The sequence below is a fragment of the Helianthus annuus genome, chromosome 6, assembly GCF_002127325.2.
Source record: "Helianthus annuus cultivar XRQ/B chromosome 6, HanXRQr2.0-SUNRISE, whole genome shotgun sequence".
Lineage (NCBI taxonomy): Eukaryota > Viridiplantae > Streptophyta > Magnoliopsida > Asterales > Asteraceae > Helianthus > Helianthus annuus.
In genome coordinates this window covers 13,640,069-13,654,765 of record NC_035438.2, presented here as the reverse complement: position 1 = coordinate 13,654,765, position 14,697 = coordinate 13,640,069, and the positions used below count along the sequence as shown (strand labels likewise).

Genomic DNA, 14,697 nt, shown 5'->3' with positions numbered 1-14,697 from the left:
CAAATATTCCAATCTTAGCCTTACCAGAAGGAACATAAGATTTTAAAGTATACGGTGATGCTTTAAAGCCAGAATTTGAATGTATGGTAATGCAACACAAAAAGGTAATTGTGCATGCATCAAGGCAATAGCAAAAGCACGAAGAAAGCCATACCACTTGTAAACATAAAAATTAGAAGCCACAAGTTACCCTTAAAATTAGGAAACATTATCTAAGCAAGTTTACTATCCATATGGGTCATAAGAATTTAAGATACACATTTGAGCAACAAGAATTAAACATGAGGAAAAGGAAATCCTCGGTGACTACGACTGTGATATTTAGTATCACGAAGGAAAGGCTGAAGACGGTTAGAAGAATTATACAAATAATAAACAAGAGCCGTCGAAGTTCGAGTTGGAGAAAAAATGCTATTGAAAGTATTTTCTTGGAAAGGAATTTATAAATTCGGTAAGAAAAGAAGCTAAGTCTAAGATACGTAGAACCATTTCTAGTAAACCAACGAATAGGGCCAGTAGCTTATCATTTACAACTACCAGAAAAGTTAATAGGAGTACATGATGTGTTTCATGTATCCAATCACTAGAAATGTCTCACCGACGAATCCCTGATAGTACCTCTTCAAGATTTAGAAGTAAATGAAAAACTTAAAGGGTAAGGAAACCATTACAAATAGAAGATAGAAAAATCAAGTTTTTCAAAACACAAACGACTAGTACTGGTCAAGGTCAAATGGGATTCAAAGAAAGAACCAGAATACACTTGAGAACTAGAATCGGAAATGAAAGCAAAAATATCCTCATCTATTTCAGTAAATCTCGAGGACGAGATTTTTCTTAAGGTGGGGAGGATGTAACAACTTTCACTAAAATTAATACTTAGTGTGTTAATTATCTATTAAGGAAACCCTAATTGAGGAACCCAAGTAATTCCGCATAAACCCTAAAATTTTTAGAACAATCGGAAACAGGATTAGGGCCCCTAAAACTCAGGGGGCTAAACCCTAATTGATAATTATCATCAAAACTCGCTGTCTAAATTGAATTTATCGAAACTATCGACTCACCTGAGCTAGTTGGACACGTACCTACCCTACCCTAAAAATGACACCCCAGGCGATACGCGGGAGGTGCCACGAATTCTTCCGCGACACGCGGGAGATGCAAATTTTGGGTATAAATAGAGGGCTTTGGGACTTGAGTTCTGACACTGAAACGACGTTAAAATTCGAATTATGCTCTGAGATATCATAGAAATCGTTTACAAACACACACGATTCACGAGGTGCTGCCGCAATCAGGGTAATAACTCAATCGCTATTACGATTCATTTTCCGACTGATCAATATATCCAATGGATGTTTAAGTGCCGCCCACACAGGGTTATACTTTGTCGTTCGTCGTTAAATCGATGGATGTTTAAGTATTGCACTTTGTCATTCGTTGTGAGAATTTGATCTCGTGAGTTATCGTAAATGCTGTATTGATCATTAACCCGATTGTGTGTGTGCATTATTATTTAAATTAGGTTAATCACAGGCAAATCAGTAAGGCTTATACTCTGCTCGTTAAATCTGCAATGTGAGTCATTCTCTTTTTATCAACTGTTTTACAATACTCCAAATTTATTTTCAAAAAGTTATAATTACAGGGACTAAGTCGTGGATATCTTGATTTATTGGTTAGTGGGGTATTGTGCACATTACTATTTCTCCCAGTTAGGTTCATTGACCTACTAGGGAGGAACGTCACTATTAGAGTTCATTGACCTAATAGTGGTATGACCATCGTCACCATTGTGACTTGTCACCATTGTGACAGAAAGCCAGATAAAGATAGGATAGGAACCATTGTAATCGCTCTTATGCTGTAATTTATAACTATGGGTCATTTCCTAAAACCTGAATGAACTCACTCAGTATTTCCCCGCTGACAAAACCTTTTTCAAACATGTTTCAGGTGATCTGTTGTGAGCAAAGAAAAGTGCCAGGAAGCACTACCAGCTTAGAAAAGTGGCTCATTGTAAATAAATAAAAGAAACATATTTTGAAAATAAAGATTTCCCGGAGAAATCACATTATTGTAAATTATGGGATTTTATCCCTCATTTATAAAACGGGCAGTTTGAATTATTAAAAGATCCTGTTTTAAAAAGACTTCCGCTGTCGCCTAAAATTTAAATACCGCAGGATTTCTGTCCCGCGGCTCCTGAAACGGGTCAAACCGGGTCGGGGGCCGTGACAATAGGTGACTCGACTCATACATAGAAAACATAACGGGTATATAGGAAAAACATATACGTGTAACAAAACGATATTAATTAGAGCTTTTTTTTTAAAAAAGGAAAAAAAATTCACAATTAAATTTCATTGGATTCAGAAGAAAATTTACGAAGCAATTAACAATATAAAAACATATTATATGTTACGTGACTTGTTTTCCAAATAAATTACGTCAAAATGTAGAATAACTCGAATTTATACCGACAGGAACGTAAAAATACGCACGTAAAATGATTTTTTTTAACGGAAAGGTATTATATTTAACCTCACTCATTTTTATTAAAAATGTTTATATCGAAACGCAGACAATTCAAATTTATACCAATATGTACGTTAAAATAGTTTCTTTAAAGTAAAGGAACGATACATAGTATAGTATAAACAAAGTAATTTAACATAAAAATTTATAATGAAATTCAAAAAGAGAATTATGTGCAAACAACACGGATCGAACATAGATCCTTCCTAAATCCTAACACTCAACCAAAGCACACAACCAACTATTATAAATGTAAACTATATTACTTAGTGGTGGTCGATGGCAAAAAAAAAAAAAAAAAAAAAATTATTGCAAACAACATGGATGGAACATATAGGTCTTTCCAACACTCAACTAAAGCACACAACCAACTATTATAGGAATACATTTGAGTTTGTAACAGAAATATAAATTATATAATTTAGTGGTGGTCGGTGGCTTTTGTCACCGACTTTCTGTTTTAAGATAGTATAGAATATGTAAAATTAAAGAGAACACAACCAACTATTATAGGAATACATTTGAGTTTGTAACAGAAATATAAATTATATAACTTAGTGGTGGTCGGTGGCTTTTGTCACCGACTTTCTGTTTTAAGATAGTATAGAATATATAAAATTAAAGAGAAGAAGTGTTAGGATAAGATTTTGTATTTCTGAATTATAAGTGGTGATGATTCATTCCCTAATGGCACAGATAAAAATGAGTAGTTTAGCAGTATAATTAAGAAGTGTGTGTATTGTCATTCTACATAAAAAAAAAAAAGAACAAATCAAAAGCGTGTAAAACCTCTATCATCATGGAGGGTTATGATTAGGTTTGGGAGAGTTTCTCCATAGAAGATATACAATCGGATAAACATAACCTCCCGTGAATACTGATTGAAAGCATCCAGGGGGGGGGGGGGGGGTGTTAAGGCACAAGCGTTAAAAACACCATGTTCACACTAAGACCAAGCGTAATGGGGCGTTTTTTTTAAAAAAAATTGCCCGAAAACGCCCTATAACGCCCAACCCCCCATTACAGGGGGCGTTTTCAGGCGTTATTTTCGAAAAAAAAAGGGGGCCGGCGTTTTAAAAATAACGCTTAAACATGTGGGGCCACCAAAAATCCGACCGTTGTTCAAACGGTAATATTCTTTATTATTTTTTTTTTTAATTTAAAATAATTCCCACTATATATATTTACCCCACATTCACACCATTTTTTATACAAAAACTCACTATCTCTCCCACTTTCTTCCAACTTTTATAAAAAAAACCCACTTTCTTCTTATTTTTATACAATCATGCATCCTTTCCGCCCTCCTTTTGGTGTCCCCGCTAGACCCGCAAACCCGAACACAACCCAACCGCAAACCCCATTCAACCTTCAAGAAATGGACCCGAGCTTTTTAACTTACGCGGCTTACTTAAGTGGCGCCCCTCCGTTTGTTCATCCAACTTTCGGCTATGGTCAAGCCGGCGGGTATCAACCGTCACAACCCGAAGCCGAACCCGATGTGGAAGTCGTACCGGAGACGCAACCCGAACCGGTGCAAGAAACATCGAAACACGGCAAAAGGTCGCATAAGAAGAAAGATAATGACGCACCGAGGCGTACAAAAAATATAATCAAATGGACGAAGGAAGAGGAATACGCGTTGACTCGGGCGTATGTCGACATTTCGGAGGACGAAGAGACCGGTAACTATTTTATATAAATATTATTTTACTTACTTTGTTATTTTATTTTTTAACAAACAACTTATTATTTTTTTTTTTTGTAGCAAACTTTCAAACGGGCCCGGTTTTTTGGGATAGGGTTCGTGCACTCTTCTTTAGCACGTGGGGTCAAGGCGAACATCGGGACAAAGACTCAATTTCTAGCAAATGGACCGACATCAACAACAAGTGTCATGGGTTTCAAGAAGTCTTCCAACGTAACTACGATAATCGCCCGAGCGGTGAAGGTGACGTGGGGGTTTTAACGAAGAGTTTGGAGGAGTTCGAGAGGATAAAAGGCCCTTTCACGTACTACAAGTGTTGGGAGCTACTTCGAAAAAGTCCAAAGTGGGCGGTAGTTAACCCAATGACGTCTAGTAGTAGACGTCGGGCTAAAAGGTCAAAAACATCATCCTCCGTTGACCCGTCAACTCCGACATCGGATGCCCGCAATGTTGATTTAAACGAGGCGGTGGACGAGGGCATTCAAGAAGAGTTGGCCCGACCCGGCGGTAGAAGAAAGGGAGCCGGGAAAAAAACGCTCGAGTCGTCTTCCGATCTCGAGTTAAAGGATGATTTCGAGGATAAGAACCGTCGTCTCCAAGACATTCGAGATCTCGGCCACCAACGTTATGAAATTATGAAGGAACGAATGGCCGAAACAAAAAAATTTAACGAGATGCAAGAGGCGAGGCAAATGGAAAAGGATATCGAGTTTTTGTCCAAACCTATCGACCACCTACAAGGCGATGCGTTGATCCTTGCGCAAATGCGTCGCCAAAAAATTAAAGAAAAATATGGACTCTAGATCATATTATTTTTTTTATGTTTTTTTTTATTTTTTTCAGTTTTTTTTTCGTTTTTTTTTTATTTTCTGCTTTTTTTTTACTTTCGGTTTTTTTTAAGTTTTTTTTTTATTTTTTTTTCAAGTAATGTAATTTTATTTTTAAATTAATGAAGGTTATTTTATGTTTTAAATTAAAAAAAATAAATGTGAAATGATCGTAAAATGATTGAATGGGGCATTATGGGGCATTATACCACTACACCACTTTTGCTATAATGCCCCCTTGCTGACTAGGACGCCACATGGCGCAAAACGCCCCATGGTGGGGGCATTATAGTGTTTATACCACTACACATGGTCTAACAACTAGATCTGGGCATTATGAGAGTAAAAAGGGGCGCGTAAAACAGCATGTACAAAATATAAAACACATAGTAGGTTTAGGAAAAAAGAAAACCCAAATTAAAACGACGTGTGCTCCTTACTAAAACGCCAAGTTGTAAATTGACGCCAGGCTCAAAATATTATGTTGTAAATTTCAAAATGCCATGTTGAGGATGCACCTCGCTCACAATTAAAAAATAATAATACTTTAATATAGTAATACCGTACTTATATAAAAGATTAAAAAATGTTTATTTTATGGTATGAACTAAATAATATTGATGTACTAAAGAGTAGGGTCGTTCAAATCGCTCGCCGCTCGTCGCTCGCCCGAAAATTGCTCGAAAAATGCTCGTTCGATTTGACGCTCGATTGTAAACGAGCCGCTCTGCTCGGTTTGGTTTGTAAACGAGCCAAGCATGAGCAAAGGTTCGCTCGGCTCGGTTCGGCTCGAATTATTATTTTGAATTAATAATAAGTATATATATATATACATACATACACATATACACATATACACATACATATATAAACATGTATGTACACATATATATACACAAATATAAATTATACTTATATATACACACACACCTATATATACACACACATTACACATACATAATACATGGGTCAAGTTATTCTACAAAGGCTTCTAATTGTAAGAAGTGTAAGAAGGATTTATAAAGTGACAAGTGTCTAATAATTTAAAACTAAACCCACTACATCACCACCAAAAACCTAAACACCCACCCCCACCCCACCACCACCCAAAAACCTAACCCCCCCTCCAACCAAAAAACCTAAACCCCCCACCCCCCCCCCCCCGGCAAAAGAAAAACTATACCTCACAAAAAAACCTCCAAAAAACCTAAACCCCCCCTCCCCCCCCCCCCCACCCCCCAAAAACCTAAAAAAAACCTAACCCCCCCCCCCCACCCCACCCCTCAAAAACCTAAAAAAAATCTAAAAAAAACTAAACACCCACCCCCACCCAAAAACCTAAACCCCCACCCCCCACCCCCTCGGCAAAAAAAAAAAAAAAAAAAAAAAAAAAAAATTTTAGGGTGGGTGATGTGTGGGTGGGGGGGGTTTAGGTTTTTGGTGGTGGTGAATGTTTAAGTTTTTTTTTTTTTTTTTTTTTTTTTTTTTTTTTTGTAGTGGGGTTTTTTGTGTAGTGGGTTTTTTAGGTTATTGGACACTTGTCACTCTATAAATCCTTCTTACACTTCTTACAATTAGGATCCTTTGTATTTGATCCTAATCCCATAATACATATATACTTAAATATAAATTAATTTATAGTTTTATATATGCCACTCTTAGATTTTGGTCTACTATATACAAATTTACAACTATATCTATACGTACTAGCCCAACCACGCCAATAAAAACATTAATATCAACTGAAAGTTAAATCCTAAACCGATAAACGACAAGCTGCTCATCGCCTCAATGTTTCATGTCGCTACCCTAAATCGATCGTCTCCTGCTCTCAACGTAATTGTTCGTACAATATAATCATCGTCTTATCAGCCACAACATTGTTATTCATAAGAAAAATATTATGTCATGAAACGTGCATGCTTTTAAAGACATAAAAACTTGAGACCAAAAATTGTCACTAGCTCTCTTAGCGAATTTCAATCGGGCGACATAGTTGTCCAAGTCGCTCGAACTTCGCTCGATGCTCGCTCGGAATATTTACTGCTCGAAAAATGCTCGCTTGATTTGAGGCTCGGTTTTAAATGAGCCGCTCCGCTCGGTTCGGTTTGTAAACGAGCCAAGCATAAGCAAAGGTCTGCTCGGTTCGGCTCGGCTCGTAAACACCCCTACTAAAGAGTTATTTACTTATTTATGATCTTAAAAAACAATGGAAGTCTTAATAAAACGGTTGGCTATTTTTCACTCCAGATTCCTTCTTATCCTTTCTAAATATAAAAACCTTTTACTCGAACCCTTGTATGTGTAATGTGTGTGTCATATTGTTAAAATTAAAATCACAAACCATCTATTCTTCAATCTAACATTATATTTTTCTTGATATATTGATATGTACCACTTTGGGACAACTAGAAAGTAGAAACAAAGAGAATATAACATAACAGGGGAGTTTAGAGACTTAATTTATAATATCATTCATTAATTAAAACATTAACCTACTTGGCCTTTTATAGGCTTAGACCATGTGTAGTGGTAGAACCTTATAATGCCCCCACCATGGGGCATTATACGACACGTGGCGTCCTAGTCAGCAAGGGGGCATTATAGCAAAAGTGGTGTAGTGGGTATAATGCCCCATAATGCCCCTTCCAATTATTAAAAAGGATTAAAAAAAAAAAAAAAAACTATATTCATAGTCATCCACTAATGTTTTTTCCTATTGGTTAGTCAAAGGTCAACCCCCCTCCCTTTGTACACTTTGAGCGTTTTAAAGAAAACGCCGAACAAACTTTTTTTCCAAAATTTTGAAAAGTAACGCCTACTGTAATGGTATTGTGGGCGTTATAGGGCGTTTTTTTTGAAATTTTTTTAAAGAAAACGCCCCACTACACATGGTCTTACAATCAAGGGAAGTTAGAACATAGAAAACCATCCCATCATGTTAATGAAATAAGTAAAGAACCCATGTTGCACAGTAGGGGTGACATGGTCAGTGGCGGAGCTTGAACAAAAACTCGGCGGAGGACGAACTCTTAAGATCCAAATCGGTGGGGGTCAGGCTGACAGGCTCTTAAAAATCCAATATTTTACACTACAAAAATATATATATTTTCAGAAAATTTCGGTAAAATTTAACACTACGAGCAAAAAACTGGCGGGGGGCGGGATGCATTAGAGCAAGAAATATCATGTATCAGGATGCGGCACACATCACGTACACATGAAACACGAATTATATATAATGATCTCAAAATTAGATCAATATTGTAATTAACATTTTACAGGAGTTTATTTGAATTTAAAAATTAAATGGATATGACGTACAAATCCCATAATCCTTATAATATAATCCCACTTCGTTACCATCTTTATTTCCAAGTAATTTAAATACTGAATTCATGGTACTTCGAATATTAAATTTATACACCAATTACAACTTTCCACCAACTTCTCCATTAAGAAACAAGATTTCATAGCTAATATATTTAAAGATTATATTTGATTTCATTTATATTAAATCAACATGTAAACACATAGTTAGCTGAAATATATAAAAGAAATTTGCCATTCAAAAAAACATATATTCTATATATACGTTTCTCTTTCTTCAACACATCAGGGATGTATTACAATCAAGGCAAAGGGACATAATAAGTGTTCTTAGAACGAGGTCAACCCTGATGGATCCAAAAATTTTCATGAGTTGGGGAAAAATAATAAGTCGGTTCAAATCAAGTCGGGTTAAAACAGGTTGACTAAAAAGTCTACATCAGTTACTTGTACTATTCAACAAAACCTATATATCACAATGCAAATGATATTGACTATAATAACGGTTGATAGAAAAAAGTCAATTTCGGGCATTTCTTATCTGTTTCATGTGAAATTAAGATGGGTATCTAAGGTTACTCAGTATGGTAGATGGAGGATGGACCTAAGGAATGGGGATGTGCCTAAAATATGTGTGTTGTATGTATATGTATGTGTGAGAGGGATATTTTTTTTTTGCCCGTCTTCGTCGTCTCCTCCCTGCCGATCTCGACGCCGACGATCTACTGGAAATGGTGTTGAGGCCCGACGCCGCCCTACGACGTCCCTTACCAAGCCCCACACCGAGTGCCCTAACATGCAAGTAATTCTGATCCTGACCTAATGGTCTATTGGTACAGTGTTTGGCATCCCTATAAAAGTGACATAGGTTAAAATCATTTCAAGTACAAGGTTAGATGATATATAGGCGTAAAAATAAATCTTAAATAATGTAAATACCGATCAGTCTAATATAAACATATGCGACAAGAACAACCCACTATTTCATATGTTTTGAGTGTTATAAAACCTAAAAAAGTATCCAAAAATATTTACGATCTTTAAAATCGTTTTTTATTCAAGACAACTTCATTACTTTTATTGTTGCTATGGTTATTATTATTATTGTTAGAAAATAGCTTTTTTTTTCCTTAGTCCCGACCCAGTGTTCTTGTATTGGGGCTTTCATATTTGTGGACGATAATGCCTTTATTCAGATTATTTGTTTTTGATAAGGGCTTAGTTACATTTTTTTGTTCAAATATACATAAGTTTACTAATTTATACAATTAACCACCGCCTGAAACCCCAATGAATGAAAAACACCAAACACTGACACTGTTCAAAACGTTTGAGTTTTAATAGTATGATAATTAAAGAAAGAACGGAACAACTAATCGTGACCCAATTTATATCTATTTTTGTCAACCATATAAAAACTATCCATTTCAATTCACTCATTATAATTATAACCCGTTAATAAAGTTTCTACTTTTGTTAACTCCATTTACTTGAGGCAAATAAAAGGCACAAAAAAACAATGCAAGAAATGCCTACATTGAAGTTGTCTTCAACACAAGACCTTATGAACCCCCCTCTATGATTCTTGGTTTCTCATTGATTTATCTTCAAACAAAACATCATCTATCCAAGCAACAATATTAAATGCCAAACCTTCCAACACCCTTGAATAACTCTCCAATATTGCTTGTCCCACATCCTACACAAATTTAAAACATTTAACAAAATCACAAATATATTTATATAAATCCAAAGTTTTTATATTTGTTTTTCTATAAAGTTACCATGTTGTATTGGATCTTGCTTGTGTCTAGTGTCGTTTGCGACAGCTCTGGGTACCGTTGCTTTAAGGAAAACAACAAACTGTCGGCTCGTTCAGCTAGTACAACATTCTTGTCAACACGTTCTGTCTCGGCCACATGTTGTTTAACCTTCTCCCATGATGTTTTGGAATAGCTTGCACATGCTTTTCGTCTCCATGTATACATAGAAGCCTCGACTTGATCAGCCAATTCTAGTGCCTCGTGTTCCGAGCTTATGTTGAGACAGTCGAGAAGGTATTCGGGTGAAAACTTCCCTCCGGAAGTCATATATCGGTATATTGTATCCCCCACACTTGTTCGTCCACACTGAAAACAAAAACAAGCAACATGTTATCGTGTTTAAACCGGAGGTGACAACTTTGACTAGGGCTGTAATCGAGACGAGCCAGGTTGAGCTCAAGCTCGTGCTCGAACTTAAACGAGCTAGCTCGGCTCGGCTCGTTTATTTTATCGGGCTGAAAAGTCGAGCTCGAGCTCGGCTCGTAAAATGTTCGAGCCAGCTCGAGCCAAATCGAGCCGGCTTGTTAATTTTTTATTTATTTGTTTTTTTTTTAATACTGATAACATAAAAAACAAAACAAAAAGTTACACATATCCATATGTATTATTTTTATTTTCCAACATTTTAAAGACTGAAAGACATTAAAAGTATTATATGTATAATTTTTGTTCATTTTTCAATATAGTTTTCTATTTTAATACATTTAAATTCAATATAATATATATATAAAAAAAATAATCCGAGCCGGCTCCCGAGCTCACGAGCCGAGCCAGGCCTAGCTCGAGCTCGACTCATTTACAAACCGAGCCGAGCCGGCTCCTTTACGATCGAGTTTTTTTCGAGCGAGCCGTGAGCTGCGAGCTTTTTGAACACCCCTAACTTTGACTTATTAATATACAAACAGATCGATTTGGGTTAAGTGTTATCTCCAAACTGACCAAGCCCATTTTGACCCAATAAATGAAGTTGAATGATTGAATAAAATTGTAAACCTTAGGAAGAGAAGTGATGTATGTATGAGGAATTTCCATTTCTGCTAAAATGCTGCTATTGATGGCCATTGCTGCTTTGTGGATTTGATTAGCGGAGTCACGTTTTTGTCTCAAATGCTTTCGGGCTTTTTCCGAGAGTCCTTCGGGGCTCACGCAAGGAATGGGCAACCACCATTTCTCGTCTTTTCTCTGAGGCAGAGGAATTTTTCGAAATGACCCCGATCTTGAATTTCCCGACATGTTTCCTTGCTCCACATACCAAAATTCTGTCTCTTTGAAGCTATCCAATATTTCCTGTAATAAACCAAAAAAAAAAAAAAAAAAAAAAACGGAATTTTGTTAACAATCACAAATTTAAAAAGAATCATATCTTGATGAGAGGAAAAGGGTGTTTTGGTCTTACCAACAGGAGCGCGTCGAGCTTCTTTAGCGCTGGAAGGTTGATATAAATATCCGATCTTGGTCGGCTAGACATCACCTCCATGGCTTTTCCGTTCTGTAAACTATGCGACGTTGGTATAAATTCAACGATGTAATCACAAACCGAGAGTAAGCAGTTCATCTCCCGTTTCCACATCATCTTCTTCTCGGGATGCAACGGCTCTAACTTTTGATGTTGGCCAAACATAGAAGCTACAAAGATCGAAAACAAAACCGCTTATAAACACATGAATACGTTATAGCGCGTCACAGTGTACAAATCATTAACACGTCAGATAGAAAATGTGTACCGTAAAGATTTGTAATGGCGTTAGAAACAGTAACCGCAGTAGAAACTCCTTTGCCGCTGCCAGACATGTCTTCTCCCAATAAAAGTTTAGCGAATCTTTCTTTCATCATTTCGAGCTCTGTTTCGAAAATATATCAAGAACAAAACCTTAAAAAAATGGATTTTGTTCTCTTTTCAAGGGGTTTTTGAATGTATGTTTGAGTTTTATTATAGTGATCTAAAGTTGCTATAGAAAGTAAACTAATAATTGCATTAAATTTCACAACATATAATGCCAATTGGATTGAAAAGAAATTAATTTTGAAATTCAAGCAAAATTCATATCTGAAAAGTCAAAGCATTTATTTCCTGTTAATGGGTCATAACTCATAACTAACATGATTTTGTGATGATTGTGTAATGATTTTGTAACCAAAAACTGCAGATAAACTAATTCTAATGCAATTAAAACTCACCCAAATCCATAGGTTCATGACTCTCAAGCTTATCTTTTTCAGTTTCAAATGTGTGAGTCGGTTTCTTTACTCCAAATCTTGACAGGGCGGGCCGGTAAGGGGATCTCCCGGCAGCCGGCCAGCAAACCGGAGACTGCGTCTCCGACGAACAGCTGTTAAGATCATCCGTTAACTGCTCAGAGAAAGCTGAAGTCTCTGAGTTAGTTCTATAGTACGCAAACGAACGACCACTGAGTGTCGAATTTATCGTGGGTGATTGATCGTGTTCATGATCATGGTCATCATCAACTGCTCCTTGATCCAATGAAGAAACTGTTGAAGACTCAAACCCTTCTTCAAAATCCTCTAATTTCTCCATTTCACGGTTTTCGCCACTCTTTTTCCCTACAAAATTCAGTCAGGCATTTATACAAACACTTGGTGTGCACTATAAGCTTTCAATACTTTACAACAATAATATGAACACATATAATTATACCGAATCAAGGAATCAAAAATACCGGGAAAAACACTTGAAGTTTAAAGAAAAAAGCAAAAAAACAAAAAGAAATGTTGTACAGTCACTGTTAGAACTTATAAATCGCTAGTTCGCTAACAAAAAAAAGCGAATATTTTGAAACGAAATTAAAGCTAACGGTTATATTCATTCATTCAAAAAACTGTTCAAAGTTGAAACTTTTGCAGAGTTTATTACCTTTTATATAAATCAATACGTTCGAATTTGAAACAGTTCCCTCTTAATCGCAACAATAACAATACCAACAATAATAATAATATTATTAAAAAGTAGAATTGCCCTTTTTCTTTTTCCCAAAAAGGGGTTCAGAGAAGAATCAGAGGCGTGCTATTTGTAACAAAAAGGTGACAAATTGTAGGTGTTTGATAACAAATGCGACCATTTTGAACGAACCCAGATGGGAATTGAGTGGAATTAAAATGGTGGGAGAGATGTGGATGACGATGATATGGAGTTCTGAAGAAGAGTAATGATTGATTGACTAAACGAATGCATTCAATTGGTCGTAGCAGAGAAGAAGAAGAAGGTTCTATACAGCTTAAAAGGGGTGTCATTATATTATGTTAAAATAAAGGTTGTTGCTTTTTACAGAGATAGAGATGAAGTTGACGAATCTTGGCCTAAATTAATTTTTCCATTAATATGTTGAAATCAAATTATAGCTTTTTTGGGGACAATGATTGGGTAGATAGATGATAATGCTTGATATTTTTGTGTTTAAAGATTTGGGTTTTTGGTTGTCAAATATCAAATATGGAAAATAGGAAGGCTGGTCCTAAGAATTCGTTTACCTTGTCAAGTTTGAAAAACGTGTCTTTAGACCTTAACGAAAGTGGTATTGAGCTCACTAAAGATCTAAACCTAATTTCAATGGGCTAATAACTAATCTAAACCATAAGAATAGTTTTGTAAGTGGCCACATGTTAGTGTTTGTAAGGCTATACCCTAATAATTTTTTTTTTAAAATATACATATTGGGTTATATTTAAAAATAATGTACCCTTCAAAATACTAAGCCTTGTCCGGTGGTCCTCCCGCCCACCCACCCACCCAGGGCCGCCCCTGAAAATAGAAACTAGTGTAAATTAGTTGGATTGCTCTATACGGTTTATAACCGGATAATTCTAGTGTTTTCTAGCATATATGACCGTTAGTTTTTTCATTAAAACTTATGTAAAATTACTAAAATATTTTTATTATTGCAAAATGAAATCTATATATATAATAAATAAATTAGATGTGGGACACATGTCATGTTGTGGTGCAAGCATTTGTGATTTTTGACGGGAAAACGTGGGACATGTGTTATTTTTACACGGGATCCGCGTGTGGTATCCATACCCACATGCTTTGACCCGGTTATATAATGAACTAAAAAAACCCTGATCATTCTAATCCCTCATTTTTAACACCGTCATCCCAAAATGAGTACACCATACGTTTCAAGCATTCAGAACCCTAATCTTCCTGCCTCCATCTTCGTTCTTCCATCAGTCAAGCAAATCAGATGGTAGGTTATCTGATCTTCACCTATGATTTTTATTGTTAATCATTTCCTTTTCGATTCCTAAGAATCCCATCACAAACCCTAATGCAAACTAACTTCTGCTCATCGATCAGTCTGTTTTTGCTTGATTTTATCTTCATTCTCTTCTGGCTCAGGCGATCCATCTTCGTTTAATCCTTACGGTTTACAGTTCCTCCTTTGCAAGGTGAGTTTATGTTACAATTCTTTTCCTCATTTAAACTTGGTTTGTTCGATTTCATCTTAAA

The 14,697-nt window shown here is 36.1% G+C and overlaps 1 protein-coding gene across 2 annotated transcripts; it reads right to left on the bottom strand.

The window, feature by feature from the left end:
* Window positions 1–9,848: 9,848 nt before the first annotated feature.
* Window positions 9,849–13,520, bottom strand: LOC110864780 (rop guanine nucleotide exchange factor 3). 2 transcript variants are annotated; one of them, XM_022113923.2, is made up of 7 exons: window positions 13,102–13,520; window positions 12,408–12,791; window positions 11,954–12,070; window positions 11,626–11,855; window positions 11,223–11,516; window positions 10,191–10,535; window positions 9,849–10,105 (listed from the first exon to the last, which is right to left on the bottom strand). In XM_022113923.2, exons 2-7 carry the CDS (start codon window positions 12,763–12,765, stop codon window positions 9,983–9,985), a joined length of 1,467 nt encoding a protein of 488 aa, XP_021969615.1. In that variant the 5' UTR covers window positions 12,766–12,791; window positions 13,102–13,520; the 3' UTR covers window positions 9,849–9,982. The 2 variants fall into 2 exon arrangements, with proteins under 2 accessions (XP_021969615.1, XP_021969616.1); XM_022113924.2 differs by lacking the exon at window positions 13,102–13,520 and having other exon boundaries at window positions 12,408–13,031.
* Window positions 13,521–14,697: the final 1,177 nt, after the last annotated feature.